This window comes from Macrotis lagotis, chromosome 2 (genome assembly GCF_037893015.1).
Source record: "Macrotis lagotis isolate mMagLag1 chromosome 2, bilby.v1.9.chrom.fasta, whole genome shotgun sequence".
NCBI classification, from domain to species: Eukaryota; Metazoa; Chordata; class Mammalia; order Peramelemorphia; family Peramelidae; genus Macrotis; species Macrotis lagotis.
Window position 1 is genome coordinate 105,439,000 of NC_133659.1, and position 23,037 is coordinate 105,462,036.

General features: G+C 43.7%; 1 protein-coding gene across 2 annotated transcripts; it reads right to left on the reverse strand.

Moving 5' to 3' along the window:
- Window positions 1-1,063: 1,063 nt before the first annotated feature.
- Window positions 1,064-22,660, reverse strand: LOC141513036 (NUAK family SNF1-like kinase 2). Of its 2 annotated transcripts, none has more exons than XM_074222487.1 (7): window positions 22,317-22,660; window positions 12,547-12,667; window positions 9,455-9,606; window positions 8,254-8,319; window positions 5,617-5,736; window positions 5,126-5,258; window positions 1,064-3,381 (listed from the first exon to the last, which is right to left on the reverse strand). In XM_074222487.1, exons 1-7 carry the CDS (start codon window positions 22,527-22,529, stop codon window positions 2,321-2,323), a joined length of 1,866 nt encoding a protein of 621 aa, XP_074078588.1. In that variant the 5' UTR covers window positions 22,530-22,660; the 3' UTR covers window positions 1,064-2,320. The 2 variants fall into 2 exon arrangements, with proteins under 2 accessions (XP_074078588.1, XP_074078589.1); XM_074222488.1 differs by lacking the exon at window positions 22,317-22,660 and adding an exon at window positions 13,328-22,248 and having other exon boundaries at window positions 1,065-3,381.
- Between the last annotated feature and the right edge of the window lie 377 nt (window positions 22,661-23,037).

Sequence of the window (23,037 nt, forward strand, 5' to 3'; positions counted from 1 at the left end):
TTTAATCCCTCATTACACACTGGAAGTTTTGCAGGAATGTTAGTAAACAAAGATTCATTATTTCTTCAGATCCTTGGATGAACTGGATGATCAATAGCTGGGTGTGCCATAGAAGGGAATACTTTGCTTATGGTTGAGGTTAATGGCTGCTAATGTCCCTTCAAATCCGAAAATTCTGTGAAAAATCCTAGGGTCAAGATACCAGGTGAATCTTTCTTTTGAAAGGTTATAAAGGGATGGGTTATGGGTTTGGTTTTTGTTTTTTTTTAGGTTTTTGCAAGGTAATGGGGTTAAGTGGCTTGCCCAAGGCCACACAGCTAGGTAATTATTGTCTGAAGCCAGATTTGAACTCAGGTACTCCTGACTCCAGGGCTGGTGCTCTATCCACTGCACCACCTAGCCGCCTATGGGTTATGTTTTCAGATCACAGATGTTATTTTTGGTGTTAGCAATCAATATTTATTTGTTCTGTCTTGGATATCAGCTTATTTCTTTGTCAGTTTAGAAAACCTCATTAAAATGAGCCAGGAAGGTTTAGACAAACCTTTTGACAGACTAATTACTTAGCTCTATATGGCTAAATGACTGCCTTGACCCATTTTTACTCCACCTGGGTTTACTTACACAGTAAAGCTACATTTGAGTTCCTTCCTCCTACTGTGATTGGTTAATTAAGACTACACATTGGCCCTGGCTGTCAGGGTGGATTCCTCTACTCTGTGATTAACTCATGGCACTTATTATATGCATGGTTCTCACCTACACTAAACACTCGTTGTTCTGAAAGCATCTCTGCTATGTATCTCAGATTTCAGGATCCCTGAGGCCCAAGGGAGGGTGATGCTGTTTTTAAATCTTTGCTCAGTAAAACAGCTAATCTTCACTACTGGCAAGTAAGTGTCTCCCTGCCAGTGTAATCCTTGATTCAATTCTAAAATCTGAGATCAATTTGATTCAATAAATCAAATGACTGAAGTGGGGAAAGGGCTGTCATATGTCAGTTTGAGATGATAGGAGTGCACAGGCCTTCCCCAAATCCCCGAGCCAGGATCATGAGCAAGTTGACCAATCCCAAACCAAGTCAAGGACTGTGCTGAGGACAAAGAGCCACCCTCAACCAAGGTGGTGAAGCCAGTGGAGATGAATGCTTGAGGATCTGAAAAATCATGGCAGGACTCATAACAGTAACAGGGAAACTTGATTTAAAATAAATCAGTAGGCTGAGGGGCTGGGCCACACTGTTTCCTCAAGCACTTTCACTTCCTGAAATTTGATTGTTACTATTTTTTGTGAGTGTATTGTGGTTTTATTTTGTTCCTCCTGACTATAGCAACTTAAAAAAAAACCCAAAACATTATTTCTAGAGAATTCAACCCATCCATATTATTGAAAACAACAAAATTTATTTTTTAAAAAAATAATACATAACTGAAGAAATACAAATAAATAGAAAACTTTTTTTTCAAGACAAAAAGGTCCCAGGACAGTGAGCCATCCAACAACCCATTAGAGAAAGACCAGACATTGTCTGGGGTGGGGAATTGTGGAAAGAATGAGGATTGGTAGCCTTTCTCATTTGAGGTTCAAAAATATGGAGCCTGGGCCCCCACTGAGATGACTGTTTTATTTGTGCAGCAGCAAAGGGTCCTTTTCAAGTCCATGGATTTATAGCAGTTTCCCTCAGTGATTCAGAGGTAGAAGCCTGATACAAGGTCAGGGCTCATGCTTAGGCAGCTTGGGAAAGGGGGAAGAGATGTGAAGCTCTCCTCAGGAACTATGGAGGAACCTCCCCTGTGCCCAGGAAAGTACCAGAGACACCAAGGCCATGACACTGTAAAAGTCACAGAGGCACAACAATGGGTGCCTTATTTCAATTTTGAAGTTCAAGCTTGAATTCATTTCTTCTGAAGACTTGACTTTGGATTTCTTCCAAGCCTACTCAATACCTCTCCTCACACTGGAATGATAGGGTCTCCTAGTGGAGGTGGATTCAGTTGTATAGTCAGTCCTCACTTGGCATATCAGAAAGAGTTGGCCACTTGTAGATTATCCATTCAGACGTTTTTGGCCACCTGTCTTCCCATCCCCTTCCTATTGGTGGTGTCTAAGACGTATAGTTTAAAGGGGAGATCTCTAACCCTCACCTCACTTTCTTCCCTTCCCCTCCTTAGGAGGGCATAAGCCCAAGTCCCTTCAGCTTCTGTGATGGACGATGACCTCAGTCTACAAGGCAGTCCCTTCTGAGGTGGAGGTATGGCAAAATGTTTGAACTTTCTTTAATAGACACAAGGGATGGGGTAAATTCACTGCTTTCCCACCCTCAACTGAGTTTCATACCAACGGCCAATGCTTGCCTATATATCTCAGTAACCTCTTGACAGTCTGACAGGGAGAAACAACTGTCAGCAAGGGGATCCTGCCTCCATCGCCTAAGCCTTGAGCCAGAGCCCTGGGGTGCTGACTCCTCTAAGCCTATTAGGTCATCCACAGATACACAACCACGCAGAGTCAGCTTCGGGTTAGGTAAACGATCTGGTAGGTCAAGCTGGTCAAAGGACTCTGTGGACAGGATGCTGTCCTCGCTCACGGCTCCTGAGGGGCGGGCAGCCCGAGTAGAAGAGAGGACTGGGGCTAGCTCATCCAGAGAACCAAAGACAGCTAGTTCCTGAGAAGCCCCTGAGAACTTGCCATTATATTTGAGGATGCCCTTGCGATGGAGGGGTAGCTGTGGGGGTCGTGAAGGCTCCCTGACAGTGGGGTAGTTGTTCACAAACACATCACCTGCATCCAAAAGGTCCCCTGAATCACTTGGTTCAGGGGAAGAATAATACCCTGATTCCCTCTGCCGAGGTTTCTTAAGAATCCCCTTCTTGGGTAGTGCCAGGGCAGTGTGGTTGAGATTGATGGGGGCCACGGTGGGCTCTGGTGTTGGCTCCCCTGAGTTCTCCCTCTGTCCCTCTAGGGGAGATACCACCTTCTTCTTGAGAATCCCCTTGGGCAGCTTGAGAATGCCTTTGCCTGGGCTAGGGGAGGCCTCTGCGGGCACATTCCCTTGGAGAGACTGAGCCATGTCATTCTCCTTGCGAGATTTCTTAAGTGAATGCTGGCGCTCTAGCCCAGTTCCACCTGTTGTATGCTGCTTGAAGAAACTACACACCTTGGCACCATTTTCTAGAAGGGGCCGGGAGGAGCGGCGGAGCCAATCTGCTACTGTGGCCCGGGGGCAGTCTCCCCCTGGAGTTCCACTTTCTTGAAATGCCTCCTGCTCCCCAATTGGCAAAGCATAGCCCCAGTTGACCCACCAATGGCTGGCCACATCCTCCAAGGTGGCCCTGCGGGTGGGGTTTACCATTAGTAGCCATCGGATCAGTCCACAAGCATCTGGAAAGTAGAAAAAGAAAGTGATGGAATCAACAGAGCATTCCAAGAAAAGGTATCTGATGTCCCTTGATGGTGGCCTCTCCCCTATCTCTTCTCACCCCACCCCGATGAATATTAATCCTGTTTGGGGTAGGTGGTGCAGCAGATAGAACACAGATCCTGGAGTCAGGAGGAAGTGAGTACAAATCCAGCCTTGTATATTTGCTAGCTGTGTGAAGACTCTGGGCAAGTCTGATTGCTTTAAAAAAAAAATTCTAACCTGCTGACTCTGGGTAAGTCTGATTGCCTTAAAAAAAATTCTAACCTGCTCTTGGGTACTTATTATCTCCCCTATTAGAATGTAAGCACCTTGAGAGAAGAAACCACCTCCAGAGCCTAGCAAACAATAAGCACATAATAAATGCTCATCAACTGAATGAACTTGTCCATCCTCTCTTTTCTCAGTCTCTGACATTCTTCACTTCACTCCTTTCCTGCCAGGTCAGGTGTTCTTCAAACTTCACCTTCTGAAGGTAACTTCCTTGGCTTGAGTTCTTCATTCCACACCTGAACCACTCAGCATGTAAGTGCTCCAGTGTGGACTGCTATTTTAGCCCCTAATCACTGTTGATTTGTTAGTGTCCTGTTTCCTATGTGTGTCCATATTACACTCAGGTTCTCAAGGACTTTTGTTATCTATGATACCCCTTTCCTGACCTTCTGCCCCCTTAGTGGCTGGGGCAGCACTTTGTACAAAAAAGTGGCCATTAGGTCTTGTTGCTGACATAATTCTTTTTCCAGGAAAGAGGTACATGCACATATTATGAAATACAAAATAATTCCTCAGGAGGAAGAAGGCAGTAGGCCTTCTTTGGACTCTCCCTCCTTCCAACTGAAGGGGGCCTCAATTTTTAAAATCATAAATAGGAAGTAGAATACTATTAGGCAGTAAGAAATGATGAACAGGTAGATTTCAGAAAAACCTGGAAAGACTTGCAGAAACTGAAGCAAAGTGAAAGAGCAGAATCAGGAAAAGATTGTACACAGTATCAACAACATTATGTGATGATCAAATAGGAATGATTCAGTTCTTCTCAGCCACACAATGAACCAAGACAAGTACAAAGGACTATCAAAGGGAAATGCTGTCCACATCCAGATAAAGAATTGATAGTCTCTGAATGCAGATCAAAGCATAATTTTTCACTTTATTCTTTCTTGTGGGTTTTTTCTTCTGATGTATTTTTTCTGCTACACCCAACTGTGACTAATATGGAAATGTGTTCTACATGATAGAACATGTATAACCTATATCCCAATTGCCTACCATTTTAAAAAAGAGGGAAGGGGGAGAGAGGGAGAGAAATCTTGGAAAAAGGAATGCTAAAAATCTTCTTAATGTGTAACTGGAGGGAAAAAATAGAATACTACCAAACTCAAAAAAAAATGAATAGGAAGAATCAAGCAAGCTATTGGAAAGAACTTTCCCAACCAAATATGGGAAAGCATTGGACCAAGGAAGGAGAGTGACCTATAATCCCATTTTCCTTTGAGATATTTCCATTTTCTGAAATATTGACAGGTCTTTTGAAGGGAGTGAGAGATAAGATGATATCTGAAATGGAGACTGATATCTGAAACCTCTCCATTTACAGTCATTGTGAGTTACTCCTCCACCCTTCTCTCTTTTTTACTAAGGGAGTCAGAGAGAGGAAGGTGCTTTACTAAGAAAATCCAGCACAGCTGTGGCTCTCATGCTACTCACCAGAAGGCTTGGAGGGTTCCCGATATTCCCCATTGCTGATCTGTTTCACAAGGCTCTTATAATCTTGTCCATCAAAAGGCATCATGCCATGTACCAGAATGTAGAGCAGAACACCCAAAGACCAGCTATCCACCTGACAGTGAGAGAGAGTCATTGTTGACAGGGAATACTCAATCAACCTTCCCATCCCTATGCCAACCATAGATCTAAGGAAAAGAAATACCTTTGGGCATACTGGTTTTATTTTTAGGGCCACTAGTAGGCACCCTTCCTTCCCTTGCCTCTGTAAGGTCACAAAGCAGATTTGAGGTGGATGGAGCCCTTACTCCAGCTTAGTATCTGTCCCCAATTCTAATACCCCATGAGTGTCATCTCTACTTCTGAAGCAGGCTAAGGACTCATGTTTCTCTCTGGGTGTCACCAAACCAGACCAAGACTCCAGGAAGGCAATGGAATCCTAAAGGAGGCCAAAGGCTTTGGGAGTTACTCACCTCTGGACCCATGTAGGGCTTCCCATTGACAATCTCTGGTGAAGCATAGAGGGGGCTCCCACAGAAGGTCTGCAGGAGCTTGTCCTTGTGGTAGAGGTTGGAGAGGCCAAAGTCTGCAATCTAGGGGATTCAGATAAGAGGTTTTGAAGTTACATGGAGGTCCAGGCTGGAGACAGCTTTTCCACCTTACCCCTCTCCAGCAGGCTCTGATCCCTTTTCCTATCCACTCCACACTGGACATATCCATTCAAAACATAGACCAGGCCCTTTGACCCTTGGGATTCGGCTCATCATCTCAAGGGGTTAGTAACTACTGCATTCAGCCAAGAATATCCTCAGCAAGGGGGTGTTTGGGGAGGGGAGTATGTTAGGGTTCCTTCTTCATCTGTACAATGAGGAGATGGATTGCATGAATTCCAAGATCATTTTTTGGAACTCTAAATCTATGATCTTATGAAACCTTTGGTAGCTTTTAGAGCCCTCAATGATCTTTAAGCATCTGAGTCCATAATTCATGTATTGCTGGGGGATGGCATAAGGTGAATGCTGTCTGGTGCTTGCACCATTCTTCAGACATTCCAATTATTAGTCTCCTTTCCTCCAACCTAATAAGCCACTGAGGGAAGAAAAGGGACTCGAACTCCCTAGACCCTTGTCTTTCTTAGCATAATACTGAGCACAAAACAAGACCTCTAAAAGGAGGATCTGGAAGAGTGGAGGTGGGGACAAGTATGGAAGGGGAGGAAGAAATAGTCTCTTTATATTTAAACCAAAAGGCCTTGACCTTAAGAGAGTCCTTGGTTACTGATTAACCCCACAAACATAAGCTGTCTAGCTTTGCAGTAAATAACTCATTTCTCTCTCACTGCCTGAGACACAAAGGGGTGTGGTAGGATGGTCTGTTAAAGAGTTATAGGCAGGAGACACCTGGCCTGCAAACAACCTGAACCCTCTGAACTAACAAGAATTGGAGTGGGAGTCTCTAAAAGGCAAGACCCCCAGGAATAGTAGTAGGGGCAACAATTTACATATATGTTGAGCTGTTTACATTCATTCATCTGATCATCATAGCAATCTCTATCCCCCATTCTGCAAATTAGAGTTGTGACTTGCCTTGGATCTCCCATCTAGTGAGTATCTGAGATGAGTCTGGAGCTCATGTCTTACTGCCTAAATATAATATTCTAAGTTCAAACTATCTTGCCACTCAGTACTAGCTGGGGTCTAAGGACTCCCCAAGACAGTCCAGACTAGGGTAGTAAACTTGAGACCACCTTCATGTCCATCCCCAGTTGGCATCTTAGACTCTGGTAGAGGACCCATCCAGATCACCTCTAGGTTAGTTTCAGTTAGTGCTTGTTTATGAAACTCTGACTAAAAGGTTTATGGCTTAATTGGTCCCTTATCAAGGTAGCCAGGTCGTTAAGCACAGATGGAAAGGTTCAAGCCTTTTCCAGAAAATGATTTTACTGGTGCCAGTTGTCTCTGAACAACTGCAAAGAAAGCCCCACCTGCTCTAGAAATCCCATAGGGAAAGGACACCTGAGGGCAAGGAACCAGAGTTACCCTTGGAAAACCCATCTCATATTTGGGATTGGGTCAAACATCTCTTCCCCTTGGATGGTTCCCAAAATCATGGTTACAAGATGCCTTCTGGTCTGGCTAAAAGACCTGAGTTCAAAGACACTTATCTAAACTCACCTCCTGACTTAGAGAGATCAGATGCAAAATGAGATATACATTGATTGATCTGACCAATGGCAGAATGTATTTTGTTTTGTTTTGCTCTTCTTTTTATTTTGAATTTGGAAGGAAGGAAAAGTAAATGTTTGTTAATTACAAAAAACTTTTAACAAAAAAAAATTTTAAAAGATATTTAACTAAATCTGAGATAACAGGGCTATACTCTAAGATTATAGCTGGAAGGGTCCTCAGGCATCTTCTAGTTCAATTCCTTTTTTTTTTTTGTTTTGTTTTTTGCAAGGCAAATGAGGTTAAGTGGCTTGCCCAAGGCCACACAGAGAGGTAATTAAGTGTCTGAGGTCTGATTTGAATTCAGGTACTACTGACTCCAGGGTGGGTGCTCTATCCACTTGGCCACTTCCGCCACCTAGCCGCCCCTCAATTCACTTTTTTATAGACAAGATACTGAGGTCCAGGGAAGTAATTTGCCCAAAGTCATATAGGTAGTAAATGTCAGAGATGAGATTTGAACTCTAGTAACTTAGTTTCTAGAATTGTCTCTATTTCTCGGTACTGTTACTTATGTTTTCCTAGCCTCCTGAGTCAGCAGACACCCAGATGAGGATTTACAACAGCAAAAAAAAAAAAAAAAAAAAAAATCCCTCCAGCTTCAAATGAGCTGCTTATCATTGTTTGGGAATCAAGTTAGCAGAAGCAAGATAGCAAGAAACTAAGGGTAATCAAGATGCTCTGGATGATTTCTGGGAAATGGTACAGAATGCAGGCCTCCATCATACTCATCAGACAGAAAGGATAAAGTCCCAGGCAGTGAGCAAAGACCAAAATGCCTTGAACTCTGTGAATGTGTTGAGAGTTTTGTTATCCCCAATTACTTGCACTAAAGACACAGCAGATTTAGAGTAGGAAGGCTTCAGAAATGAGAACAGGGCTCACCTTGATGTTGTCATTAGCGTCTAGGAGGATATTCTCCAGCTTGAGATCCCGGTGAACAATTCCATTCTAAAGGAGAAAAGATAAGAATCAGTCAAGTAGGAAGGCATGCTGACCAGGGAGAAAGTAGCTAAGGCTAGTTGATGGACAAGTATGGAGAATTTGAGGAATTCCTAAAATGAAGGGAGTCATAGGTTAAATATTGAACGTGTGGTATAATATAAAGAGTTCTGCTTTTGGAATCAGAAAACCTGTTTGCCACTTATTAACTGGGCAAATCAATTTATCTCCCTGGTTGCTTCTGAAAAGGGGGAATGATATACACAAAAATAGTTTTTTAACAGTGGTTACTTTTTAAAAGAATTTTACTAGAAACTAAAGGGGAGAAAACAATATGGGGAATGGCTGAACAAGGTGTATTAAAGCAATGGATTATTGTTGTCCTATAAGAAGTGAGAGGGGTGGTTTCATAAAAAAAACAGGAAGATATATATAGATTGATGCAGAGCAAAGTGAGAAGAACCATGAGAACAATTTATATAATAACATTATAAAGTAAACTTTGAAAGACCTAAAGATCAGGGCACCAATATTAAAACTTTCCACACATCTCTAGGTGGGTGATGGACTCAAAATAGGAAATGAGATATTCATTTCTGCACGTGGTCAATTAAGGAATTTACTTTGCTTATAACAAAATATACATTTTTATGAGGATATTTTTTTCTTTTAATGGGTGGGGAAGTAGGGTGTGTATGTGTGTGACTAAGAACAGGGTTCTCGCTTCTGTAAATAAGTAAATAATAGGAATCGCCATAAGCAGGATAACTATAAAAATTGCATGTGAAATTTACTATACTTGAAAAATAAGTTCTATGTAAGAGATTCATGGTTTCATGTCTACAATGTATTTGGAGATGCTCTTTCCAGAGATTCATTCCAGTACAAACACTTTCTATACTTTGATAACTTCCTTGAAGGTAATGGATCCCAGAATTGGAGTCTACAGACCCCATTAAGTCTTTGCTCTTGTCTTCCTGTGACCCCAGGCACATCAATTTCCTCTGATTGGTACAACAGAGAAATTTTCCAACCAATTTCTAGGGATGTGGAGAATGAATACAAGAGGTCTTGGGAGGAGTTAGGGATAAATAGAGAAAGAAGGGAAGTTGGGCAGGTATAGGTTAGGGAGAGGGGGTCTTACTTTATGACAGTAGTACACAGCTGAGACAATCTGTCGGAAGAAATGCCGGGCTTCCTGCTCACTGAGACGCTGCCGTTCACTGATGTAGTCATACAAGTCTCCTCGGCTGGCATACTCCATGACAATGACGATCTTGTTGCTGTTTTCAAACACTGGAAGAGAGTGCAGGGGGACAGTCACATATAGGGATATCCTACAAGGAGGCTAAGGCATTGTATTCAGGGACTCAAACCCTCCTGCCAAAAAGAGAAGCGGAACTAACCCTGTGGGGACCTAATATGGGACCAGATGTTAGAGCACAAACAGATTAGAGCACAAATCCCTTAATTTACAGCTGAGGAAACTGAATTTAGATCTTCCTCACTCCAAACCCAGCATCCTACTCACAGTACCACCCAGATACTATGGGAACATGTAAAGCAGAGATTTATAGATCCCAGATCTTCTAACAACAGGGGACCAAGTCCAAACCACAGTTGTGAAACTAAAGGCTAGTGGTCTGCCAATTTTTTTTTCTCTGCCAGTTTTTAGTAGGGGGTGGGAAAGTGTGTGTAGTATTTCTTCAATTAAATTCAACAAACATTTATTAGGGACCTAGAGAATTCTGTACCGGGTGATATGAGGAAAATTTAAATAAGGCATGCTCCTTCCCCTAATAAATAGTATGGGGCTATAAGAGGTCTGGTTCTCTCACCTACAATATAAATTCTTCCTAGGCTATCTCTCTATTCCCATTCAGAAGGCAGGGAAAAATCTCTTGGGGACTGTTCCAGATACCTCTGACACCAGTTTCTATGAGGATGTAGCATGAGAAGAAGCCCATACCCTAGCCCCAAGAAACTAGTTAACTGTCATTCCTGAAAAACTAGGGCAAAGAATATTGACTAAGTTCACAAGCCCCTCAGCAGGCAAGATGGGTATATATGTATGAATGTATGAACCCTGCTTGTTGTCCAAGTGGCAAATGGTTCCTATGAGTTGAGTTTGCCTTAGTCAGCTCCAGAGATACACTCTAGAACTCCCAACCTCCTAACTAGGTCCAAGATCATAAGACTAGAACCCAGATGACATGGCTGGATGAGAGTTCCCTAGAACACCATGAAACCTGTGCCCAGTGCCTCATGGTGAAAACGGTAGTTTATCCTTGTTTTTTAGGGGCAGGAAGAATTAAGCAGCTGTTTATGGCTCATAAGTATATTAGATATGTCCCATCCCAGACCTTGGCACCTCTGCCTACAGAAGAGAAGGGAAGGTAACTTCTGACACAGAAATTCCAAGGAGATAGGTTCTACTGGCAAGAGTTAGTTGGCACATCCAAGAGAAAGAACATTGACATTTAAATACTCTTCACTCAGCCTAGAGGCCCACAGTAGGATCAGGAAAAGAGCCGTCTCTGTAAGATCCAAAAGAATTGGAGAGAAGAGGAGGTAAGGAGGGTAATCTTTGAATTCATGATCATGCATAAATGAACGTTTGTGAGTAGGCATAAGAAAGGTCCAACAGGTTTGGTTCTCTCTGAAAGTGAAGCCATACATTTTGAGGCTCAGGTCATGGACATAATCCAATATGGGTATGAAAGAAAATTCTCTCTCTCTCTCTCTCTCCAATCACCAAACCAAACCTGACTTAGGCAATATACTGTTACCTTCCTACCCTCCCCTGGGGAAATAAACTGAGATACAATCAGCCTTTCCTGCCATTTGCCCAGGCTTTCTGCATGATTGGCTGGGGTGGAAGGACCAGGCCTGGGCTAGCTGCTCTTGCCTTCCTAGGGAACCAGAAACTCTCTAAGAGGGAGTGGTTTGGGATGCTTCCCTGCCTGCTCCCCGTCATTAAAGGAGGATAAAGAGAAAAGTTGCTGGGTCTCAGCTCCTTCTCTCGTCCCTTTTCTAAGTAGTATTAAGACCACAAAGCAGACAGGTGTTATGTAGGTATCTGCCCCCCCAATTGTTTGCAACATGGGACAGAAGGTGGCTGGAATGACTGACGTCAAGGGGAGAGAAGGCCAGAATGAAGGGGGGAAAGAGAACAGAACACAGCAGAGCAGGTGGTGAGCCAGCCCTTGGGCAGGAGTGACTCAGGCTACAGGTCCAGGGGAAATGAGACACTTCAGTTCTGTCTATGCATGTGTGTCTATACATGTATGAACACTTTTGGGTGGGTGGGGTCACAAGGGCAGTTGTTGAATTCATGATCATGTATGAAAGAAATTTGTGTGAGGAGGGCATGGGAAGGTGCCATAAACATTGGCCTTGGAACCTGAACCAGATGATCTGAACCCCAGATCTACTGTTTAATAGCCAAGTGGCCTTGACAAGTCTTTGAGACTCTTCTGTAAAATGGAGATAATAAAGTGTGTTCCAACTTCTGGATCATTCTGGCTTACCCCACCCACCCCAGCTGTCACAGAGCTATTGTGAAGGTCAAAACAGATAATGTTTGGAAAGACTTCTGTAGCTGTAAAATGTTACCTAAATATAAATGTCAATTTGTAGGTCAATGAGTTAATTTAAACTTTAAAACTCTATAAATGTGAGTTATCATATAAGGATAGAGGCAACATAGTGTATAGGGAAAGAGTATTTTGAACTTGTAATAAGACCTTTGAATATTCCCTCAGAATTACTGACTGTGATCTCAGCTGAGCATGTAATATTTGTTTGCCTCATTTTCCTTAGTTGTAAAATGGGGATCATAAAATAATCCTTAACTTCTATGATTGCTATGAGGCTTAAATGAGGTGATATTTATTTGTCTGTTTGTTTTGAATGTTTTTCTGTTAAATGCAAAGATAATTTAACATTCATCTTTTTTGCAAGCTTTTGAATTCCACATTTTTCTTCACCTCCTTCTATGAGGTGTTATTTTGTTACCTAGTAGGTGTCATTTGCACCTAGTAGGAATTGAAAATTTATTTTCTTTCTCCATCCCCTTTCCCCTAGTTGGGTTGAGTTGAATAAGCTGTTATTTAAATATACTCAAGACACTGGGAAGAATCTCCCAGGAGCTTAGGAAGATCATGTTCACCTGGACAGCCTCAGATGATTCCCTCTCCTTCCCCCCCCCCCATCAGCCCCCTACCTCTTCCCTACCTTCATGGATGGTGATGATATGTGGGTGGTTGAGAGATGACATGATTTCAATCTCCCTCCGGATGTGCAGCAGGTCCTGCTCATCTTTGATTTTATCTTTCCGGATGGACTTGATGGCCACCTGGAAGAAGAAATTATTGGGTTGAGAGGTGAATATGTTTAATATGTTTATCATATTCATTTTCCTGAAAGTCTCAATAACTGTGTATATATATATATATATATATATATATATATATATATATATATATATATGAGACCAAATGATCCTAAAATTTATGGAAATCCTGGATCTGCTATTTGTTGCCTATGTAACCTTGGGTGGTTATTTTATCTCTATGAAATTACAGAGGCAGCCTTAACTAATAGGCCACAGGGTTCGGGAGTCAGCAGAATCTGGGTTCAAATCCTAATTCAGACACACAATAGCTAAAATCCTGATTCAGACATACAGCTAAAAAATAGCTGGAGAACCCAGGGGGAGTCCCTTAATTGCTCTATGCCTCAGTTTCCTCATCTGCAAAATGAGGGGGCTGTGTGCATGTGTATGTGTGAGCTCTCCTCCAGTTTGAAATCTATGATCCTATGAAATGAGGTGCATTAGATGACTTCTAAAAAAATCCTTTTAACTTTAAATGCCAACTCTCTGCTGAGATGAGATCAAAATAAGGGAGAAAACAGGCTAAAACTGCAAGTTGCTGGCTACAACTGAATTGGGATAAAGAACTTCTAGACAGGAGGGCTGTTAGTCATCAGAACCGCTGCTGACAGAGAATCTCACCTGCTCAGAGAATTTTAGATTCTCATCTCCCTGAGGCCAATCGGGTGTGGTCTAGTCCTCAGGACAGGCAAGAATGCAGGACTACTTTAGGGATCCTTAAATTTTTTAATGCATTTAATGCATCTCCTTTGGCAATTGGGTAAAATCTATGAATCTCATCTTAGAACTAAAAATTTAAAATTATGAAATCAAATATATAGAATCACAAAGAAAACCAATGTTACAAAAATACAGTTCTCAAAATCCCCCCAAAAAAGCAAGTTCAAGGACCCCAGTTCTCCTGCCCTGGGGGCAGAATCATTGCATCTCTAGAGGCAGGTAGATGGTACAGTGGATATAGCCCTAGGCCTGAAATCAGGAAGCCAGATATTTACAGACAGTTGTGATCTCTGAGAAGACACTGGACTTTTGTTTGACTCAGTTTCCTCATCTGTCAAACAGAGTTAACAATAGAACCTCCCTCACAAGGCTACTGTGAGGATTAATAATATCTGAAAAGCAATTAAAATGGGGGCAGTTAGGTAGCCCTGGAGTCAGGAGGACCCGAGTTCAAATGTGTCCTCAGACATTTATTACCTAGCTGTGTGACCTTGGGCAAGTCACATAAAACCTCCCACAAAATACACAAAAACAAAACAAGAACAAAAAAGTAATTAAGTACAGTACACTATCATAGGCGTTATCACTATTTAGAGCTAGGAAAATCTGGGACATTAACAAGATCAAGGTAACTCTTGCTAGAAGCTAATGACTGCAAGAGTCTAAAGGGTGCAGAAGGGCACCTATCACTTTTGCCTTTCTCCTGGGGTGGGGGCTTGTAAAGATGAAGAAGCCCTCTCGAGGGACTGAGCATTGAGGCTCAGAGGGGCAGAAGGGGAAATGGAGGATACTTGATTGAGGGCTGCCCTCAAGGACATACTTTCTCTGCTGGAGTCCTCATTCTTTGTGAGCTCAGAGAGGCAGCTGCTACCTTACAAATGACAATGGAGCAGCAGGACTACTGGGGGGAGGTAGGGGAGAGACTCAAAGTCAGACTTTAGATTATTATGGGAAAGTTAGCAATTAGGATTGGTTGTATGGGGGGGGGGGGCGGGAAACAAGCGGCTCCCAATAACCTCTAGTCTGCTGTGGGCTGGAACAGTAAACATAAGATTTCTTCCTGCACCTAGCTTGACAGACAAGTTTTTAGAAACCTGAAAGCAGGCAGAGGTGGTTGGTTTCTGATTTAATAGTCCAGAAGGCTTCTCTCCAGAGGGGCTTTGAATATTTGCCCTCCAACCCCCATCAGCCAAAGGGGACTGAGAAAAGGAAACCATCCCAGGAGAGGAGGGGCCTCTAATCCACCCTTTCAAATGGGTCCCAAAGGCAGACAATGCCCTCCCTGGCTCAGAGGGACAGCCAACTCTGCTGGGACCAAGTTCCCCCAACGGACAAGAATGCGGAACAGTCATAATCCCGTAAGAGGAGCTGGCTCACAAAGCCAAGAGCCTGGTCACCCCAGCAACAGGCCAGGGGGATGGCCTGGCCTCCGCCCCCCATCCCTCTCTCAGAAGCCCTGGGAGGAGGGGCCCAACCTAGCCCCAGTGAATGGGCAGAGGAGAAAGCCCCCAGTAGGAGGAGGGTATCTGGGACAATGGGCAAGGCGGGAGAGGGAGATGGAGGTCAATCACCCCAGAGGCCTCCTTCCCAAATACTCAGGCTGAATGAAGCCGTAGCAAATGAGAGGCAGCTCTAGGATGAGATGGGATTGCAGTTTCTGTTCTCACCTTGTCTCCCCCACCCCACCCCCAAGTATTTCTTCGGTAACCAATACATAGAATGCAAAATTTCCTGGAGGGAGAGGGAGGGAGATCTTGTTTCTTATCCATTTGCTAATGCCAATTTGCTGTGTGACTTTGGGAAAGGCACTTAAATTTTCTGGACCTTGACTTTCACTGAGGAATCTCATTCTGGGCCCTCCCTTCCCTATTTCGGGAGTGGAAGTTTCAATAGATTCAAGATATAAAAAGTGCTTTGAGTTCTTCAGAAGAAAGGAGCTATAGAAAAAATATTATTGTCATATAATAAAAAAGTTGTAAAATAAAACACTCCCATAAATATAGATCAAACAAGTAATAATTGAATACTTATTAGCATGCCAGGCAAAGATATAAAATATATATGTATTAGTCACATAAATTTAACACAGGGCAACAAGCCTGAATCCCTAAAACAAGTTGGGCCAAGCCTCGAAAGTCAGTAGACCTGGGTGTGAATTCTATCTGTGGGTATAGAGAATCTCCTTCCTTGCTAGCTGGGGATTATTTGCTTAGTCCGGGTACACCCTCAATCATTTAATAAGCATTTGCTAAGTTCAAAGTAGACACTTTTTTGTTGAATTGAATTGAACTGGGTGGTTGTGGGCTTTTTATTTCTTCTTTGTAAGCCTCAGTTTCCTCCTTTGTAAAATGGGGATGAAAATATTTATACTCCCTACCTCAAGGCTGTTTTGAGAAAGGCTTTTTATGAACACCAAAGGACTCTATAAAATGTGGATTGTTATTATTATCATCATAAAATAAATTAGGTTGCCAGCTAATAGGAATGCCAATTAACAAGGGAATACTATCCTGGCTAGCACCCCTACCCCTGGTAACAGGAAAGGAATGAGGGAGCATAGAGAGTGGCCAACCATTTACCCCAAGGAGGTCAAGGGAAGAAGAATTGAAGGACCAACACAGACCAAAATACTCAGAGCAACACTCTGGGTGGTAACAAAAGACTGTGAACAAAGTGTATGCCCATCATCTGGGAAATGGTTGAAAAAACCATGGTACAGGAATGTATGCAATATTATTCCTAGACAGAAAAGAATATGAGCAATCAAATCTTACAGAAAATGAGTGTTGAAAACTATCTTTACATGTAATTGGGAAAAATATAATAAAAATAACAAAATAAAATAAAAAGAAAAAAGAATATGAGGATTTAAGAAAATGTGAGAAGAGCAGTATGAACTAGCGAGAACTACAATGATGCAAACAAAGAGAGCTTTAAAATGAAGTCAAATTCTAAGTAAATGAAAAATTAATGATGACTCAATGTATTAATCACTTCTACTTTTCCCTTGTTCCCTTTCCTTTCTCTTGATCTTTTTGTGGGGGAGGAGGTTTTCTTATTTGTTGATTAGGATGGCTCTCTGGGAGGGGGAAATATAGGACAAACCTGGGTGGAAAAAAAACATACCAATAAAGAACATTTTTTAAAAGAAATGATGATCCCAGAGAACAGATGAGGAACTACAAGTACAGAATTCTATTCAATGTCAAATGTTTTAGCTTAATTCTTTTCCTTTGTCAGATAGTAAATTTTAGGTTGATCTAAGACAGAGGGAAATGATTGATATATGAAGACAAAGAGTACAAATAAAACTCTTAAAAAAAAAACTATGCTGTTCACTTTCCTAAGCTTCATTTAATCCTCTAAACAACTCAGTGTAGAATGTGTTATATTATTATTATTTCCATTTTCCAGGTCAGGAAACTTGAGGTACAAAGGTAAAATGACTTGCCCAGGATAATATGGTGAGGCTGATAAATCTCAGAGATAGGACCTGGACTCTTGACTAAGTGTTCTTTTCAGCACTATTAAGAGCCCTTCTTTTTCTTTAGCTTTCTGTCCCAAAGGATATCTCAGTTTAGCTGGGGTCCCCAAGGGGTAGGAGGGGCTTTCCAACCTTGTTTTTCAGCCCAGAAATGGATTGTGTAAGCCGGGCTGCTTGTTGGTCTCCAAACAGGTGACAAGATGAGAACACTAGTTCCCAGCAGGCCTCCTCTATTCCACTGTTGGTCAGAGTGAGAGAGCATTGAAGCAGTGTCCTAAATCTTTACAAGGTTTAGGACAACCATGCCCTAGAGCAGGACAAGAGCTTCCCTCCCCACAGTGTAGCTAGGCATCACTGCAACTATTCATACCAAGGCTAGATAACCACATGTCAATGATGTGGAAGGTATCTATGCTTCCATATAAGGTTCTATCTATGCTTCCTTCTAAGGTTCATCCAGACTCTCAAATTTGGTTCTAGTCTTTCTCAATAAAGCTCTAGACGACTGTCACATCAGATTTTTCATAAGATTATGATGTCATCTCTATTGACCAAGCATACTTCCATTAATAATGGCTAATACGGACCACTTGAAGGTTTCTAAAATATTTTACAAATGTTATCTCATTTTGTTCTTGAAACAACCCAGGGAGGGAGGTGGTGCTATTATCATGATCATGATCATCATTATTATTATTATTATTATTATTATTATTATTATTATTATCCCCATTTTGGAGATGAGGAAATTGAGGCAAATGGGTTACTCACAAGTATTGTTGGAAGCTAGATTTAAACTCAGGTCTTTCTGACTCCAGGTCCAATTCTCTCTCCACTCTTTTCCCTCACTATAGTATTATGATTTCATCTAACTAGAAATATTCCTACTAATTAATCTAACCTACTTCATGGGGACTCAGTGTATCTCCATCCATCAACCAATAAGCACTTATTAAGAGCCTAATTGTGACAGGTATTGGGGAATAGGGTGGCAAGTCTGAATGCTATCCCCCCTAAAATTTTTTTTGTTCATATTAGGAAATCAAACAGATCCAAACTAGAGCAAATAAAGGGGAGAGGTTGTTGGCAGAAGTGTGGAGGAGAATTAGCCAGAGTAGTACAATCCCAGATAAAATATTTTAATCCAAGAGCTGTTATATTGGACAAGTTACTTCACATTTGAGCCTCAGTTTCCTCCTAGGTAGAATGAGGAGTTTGGCTCCATGATCCAAGGTCCCTTTCTAGATCTGCATTCTTCAATCCTATCTTTCCAACCTCCCCTCCTATGCCTTTTCCTAGCCATCCTATTATTCCCCCTCCTCCTGGCTGTTAGTTCTTTTTTCTTCACAGATGCCCCAAGGCTCATAAGGAAGGGAATGTTCAGCATCCAGTCTTGGGCCTCGGGCCTTCTCCCCACACACCTGTTCTTCTGCCAAGATGGATCCCTGGGCCATGGGTGTGGGCAGCAACATCTTTCTAATGGGCTTACAAATGGGAAAGGCCTGGATTTCAGAGGTAAAGGCACAAGGAAGGAATTCAAAGGAAACTACAGCTTCTGGGTTGGGACAAGGGTAGGAAGCTATACCTGATGGGGGGGGTGTAGTAGAAAGTGATGGCTTTTGGAGTAGCTGTCACCTACAACTGGAACAGAGAAGGCAGGGCAAGGAAATGGTAGGAGATGACCCATTTAGATAAATGGCCAGAGAGGAATGGAGAGGCTAGGCTTGAATGTAGGCACATTGAGTCTCCTGCTGGAAATTGTCTCCAAAGAAAGAAAAACTTTCTTGACTGGCTGGCCTTCTCTGACCCCATGGCAGGTCCCCCACCTCCAAGCTGCTCCACCCTTCTTGCCAAGCTGCCCAGGCAAGGAGCTTCACAACCCAGCCCTGTGTGTGGCTTGGCAAGGGCCCAAGGACAGGAGCTATCTGCAGCCAGCAGCCTAACCTCTCTCCCCGTCCTGCTCAAAGATCTGCTGCTGAGGAAGTGGACATCAGGAGGGCTAGTACAAGGGGAGAAAGGAGAACCTTCAGGAAGCTGACCAGAGAGGACCTATGGATCACTGCCTACCTCCCCCTGGGGGCAATGTGAAAGAGCTAAGTCTACTCTCACTATCAGGAGTTTGCTTTATCCATACTCTCATGGACTATAGGAGACAAGACCACTTTTGATCAAAGGATCACTGATCAAGGCCCTCAGAGCCTATCAGGGTCAACCCCCTCATGTTCAAATGAGAAAACTTCCAGAAGGGAGTTAAGGGTCACCCTCAAAGGATGTATCAGAGGGGAGAACTGAATCCATGACTTGGACTCCAGAGCTCTGTGCTTAAGAGTATTGGCCCATAGGTACCAAGGAATGAAACAAAACCATTCTCTGAAGCACCCTAACTCAAAAAGTTGAGTATCACTGAGGAACCCAATACAGAAAAAAAAAATAATCAAAGGATGAACCTATGGAGGAGGTTATTCTGTAAAGGGACCAAGTCCTAATAATTGCATCAACATCTCTACCCCCCATTCCCCTTGGCAGAAAGGATGCAGACCCAGGCCATCCTGGATTGGGGCCAAGGGATGAGACTGATTAGAGAAAGTCAGACTTGTAGAGTAGCTTGGCACTTGACACAGATCACTCATCTGATTGTCCAGACTGGCCTGGGGTTAAGACCATTTATTAGGATCTGGTCTAGGGTTGACTGTGCCTAGGATTAAGCTGAGTGTGGAATTCAGGGAACCATTTCATCATAAGCACATGATGCCAGAATAGAGGTGATGGAGGTTACTGGGTAATATCAAGCCTAAAGATGGGTATGAACTGACTCCTCATGCCAATTTTCAGGCCATTCCCCAACTTCCTTTTTATGTGGAACCCAGGGTCAGCAGTAATTTATTCAGGGAACTCAGGACATGTGTAATAGGGAGAGAAAAGAAGAGAAAAGAGAAGAGAAGAAAAGACAGGTCTAGGAGGAATCAAGTGTCTCTAGGCTGGGGGCACAGGTCCTTTAGTTTCCCACTGGGCAAGAACAGGAGGAAATGTCATTTAGATGCCAGGAATATTCTCAGGAGGCTGAAGTATCCAGTGCAAATATTTGCCTCCCCTTTGATGCTTTTCTGGAGTATTCATTAGAATCATCCCTCCTTCCTCTCCCCAGGCAGGACAGTCCCATCTGGCTTCTAATGATGCCTTCTCAAGCTGGCTAGGGGTAGGAGAGAAGTCACTCCTCCCCATATTCCCAGTCCTAACCTTAGGGGGTGGAGGCTGGGATCCCTCAGGTTGGTTTTTTTTGGAGATAACAGATACCTGGGAATTCAATTTCAACAAATCCAGATTTTTTTTTAAAAATTATTTATTAAATAGCTCTTGACACAAAGATAGAAATGATACAGTTCTTGGTCTGAAGAAACTTACACTACCTGGGCAACTTTGAACAAATGAATTAACCTCTCTGGGCCTCAGTTTTCTCATCTGCAAAATGAGGAACTTTGGTCTAGATGATCTAAAGCTCCTTTCAGGTTTATAACTTGATCCTAATGGAAGGTAAAAACATGTACATACCAAAATAACTGATTTTAGAAATGTGAGAAGTACTGGGAGTTCCAGGGACAATAATATCAGTCATTTCAAGAAGCAATAGGAGAGAGAACTCAAGGAAGACTTCATGGAGTAGGTGTACAATGTCAGTTATGTCTGATTCTAGTGACCCCATTTGGAGTTTTTATGTTGAAAATTGTCTTTACATGTAATTCAAAAAAATACCAATTATATAAAAAGAATAAAGATACTAGAGTGCTTTGTCATTTCCTTCTCCAGCTTATTTTACAGATGAACAAACTGAGGCAAGTAGAGTTAAATGACTTTCCTAGTCATATAGCTAGTTACTATCTTAGGTCAGATTTGAACTCGGAAAGTGAGTCTTTTTGAATCTAGGCCCTAAACTCTATCTACTGCACACCCTTTGGTCTATAGTAAGCACTACTAAATTCAAATATTTGCTCACTGCTTGAAGTGGTTGGCACCAGATTTGAAAAAAAAAGAGCCCTCTGTTCCCGGGGACTGAACTGATGCCTTGTGAATTGAGAGTCTATATCCACAGCTAGACAACTGTTTTCAAGGTGGGAATGAAGTTGGGTATGAGGTTTAAATATCAATTCCCAAGAAAAACATGTGGGGGTGACCTTTGGCAGATGACTGCTCATTAATTCAACAGAGCAGAAGCTCTGGTACCCAACACTGCTCATAATCCTCCAAATTCTGTTGCTGCTGAGTTTTCCTTTCTAGGACCTTCAGAAGACATCTCTCTTTGAGGGGGTCAAGGAAAGGGGAAGGAGGCAGCGACAAGAGAAACTCATTTCAAACCAAGCAGACTAAAGGCTGAGACCAGGTAATCTCAAAACCCGGATCCTCCTCACCTGGCCCTGGTACTTCAGAAACTGAAAGAAAAGTTAAGTACAGTATTGCCCAACAATTCCAGTTGGTAGCCAGAATCTGGGGACTGTGCCAGGGATTAGAAGTGAAAACACACACACACACAATTCTATTGATTGGTCCATAATCCATCCCCCATCTCTCCACCCTTCTCCAGTCATCTCCCTTTTTCACCAATGAATGACTTTTTGCATTTCAAATCAGCCTCGGACTACAAAAGCCGCAAAGACCAGTTAAGGGGTGGAGACTGGGGTCGGATCCAATATGGTAAACCTTGACCTTTAAGGCCATTAAAAAACAAAACCAAAGAAAATCATCAAAAATCCCCACAACCTTCTAGTAATTGAATTCCTTCTTTAGGGGGTTTTGTTTACATTCTGCAACTTCCCGCTCCAAAGAACCACCAGCCTCTTCTATAGGGAAGGATTTTCTCTCCCCCCCACACACACACAGTCGTATAGGGTAAAAAGACGCCCCCCACTTTCAATGCTTCAAGGACCCAGTCTACACAAAGCAGACTCTGCTGATCCAATCCCCAACAGTCTCCGACGCATCACCCTCAGTCCCCAAAGGTCCTTTGCAATCTCGGCTTTTCTTTCTTCACGCAAAAGGGGGTGGGGGGGAGGCTTGTCTTTTAATTGAGCCCGGATGGCGACTTGAAGAGAGAAACCAAGAGACAATGGGGGCCGTGGCATACTTTTCTCCAGAGGCGGCCAGCAACCTGCCCTGTTCGGGGGCTGACAGGTGGATCTCAGGGATGTTCCCTAATAGGACACGCCATTCCTCTCTACCATCCGAGAGAGGAAATATTCAAATGTGGGCACATCCTCCTTTCTCCCTGCTTAGCCGCTGTCGAATCTGAACTGCCAGATGGTTGGCATTACCCCCCTCCCCTCCCCCTTCACGGGGGCCCAGGCTCTCCCGGTGGCTCGGTCCCCTTGCCCATCAGGCCCCCCTCCGGGCCAGAGCCCAGCGCTCGGCACTCACCAGCCTCCCCGACCGCTCTCTCGCTTTCTGCACCTTCCCGTAGGTCCCTTTGCCCAGGGTCTCCAGGAACTCGTAGTGGTGCCGCAGGTTGTGCTTGTGGTGGTGCCGCTTCACCGCCTGCTTCTTCATCAGGGGCTTGGGAGACTTGAGGAGCCCCTCGGCCAGGGGCGAGGCCAGCCCCAGGGAAGGGGAGCGTCTGGGGAAAGGCTCCATGAGGGAGGGAGGCGCAGGCCGGGCCGGGGCTCGGGAGGGAGAAGCAGCGGCAGCCTGCGGGGCGCGGAGCGGAGCGGAGCGGAGGCGCCCGCGGGCCGAGCGAGCCTGGCCGGGCCGGGAGAGCGACTGAGACCGCCGCGGCCAAGTGACACTGAAACTTACAAGTCCCCCCCAAAAAACCGCAGCCTGGCCCCGCCCTCGACCTCCCATTGGTCAGCGCCGCGACTGCGGGCGCCTGGATTGGCTGGTCGCCGCCTTCGCCGCGGACGCCCCTCCTCCGCTTTCAGCGTGGCTGCCCCAGGTGTCAGGGCAGGTCCTGCCCTCCCGGCCCCCGGTAACCAAGGAGGAAGACTGGGGCGGGGGGACGGAGCCCTCTAGCCCAGCCAGGCTGGGGGGACCTGGGGGCCGGGCCTGAGAAGAGGCCCCAGCTCCCAAGTTAAACCGCTCTTCTTTCTTGGGGCGCCCGGACCCCGTGGAGCTCGCTCTGCTACGGAGCTCATTGTCCGAT

Coding starts and splice junctions, on each gene's coding strand:
- LOC141513036 (XM_074222487.1), bottom strand. CDS start 22,529: ATGGAGCCTTTCCCCAGACGCTCCCCTTCCCTGGGGCTGGCCTCGCCC. Junction 12,668..22,316: donor GAGAGCGGTCGGGGAGGCTG/GTGAGTGCCGAG, acceptor TTCTTCTTCCAG/GTGGCCATCAAGTCCATCCG. Junction 5,259..5,616: donor AGCCCTACATGGGTCCAGAG/GTGAGTAACTCC, acceptor TCTCACTGTCAG/GTGGATAGCTGGTCTTTGGG.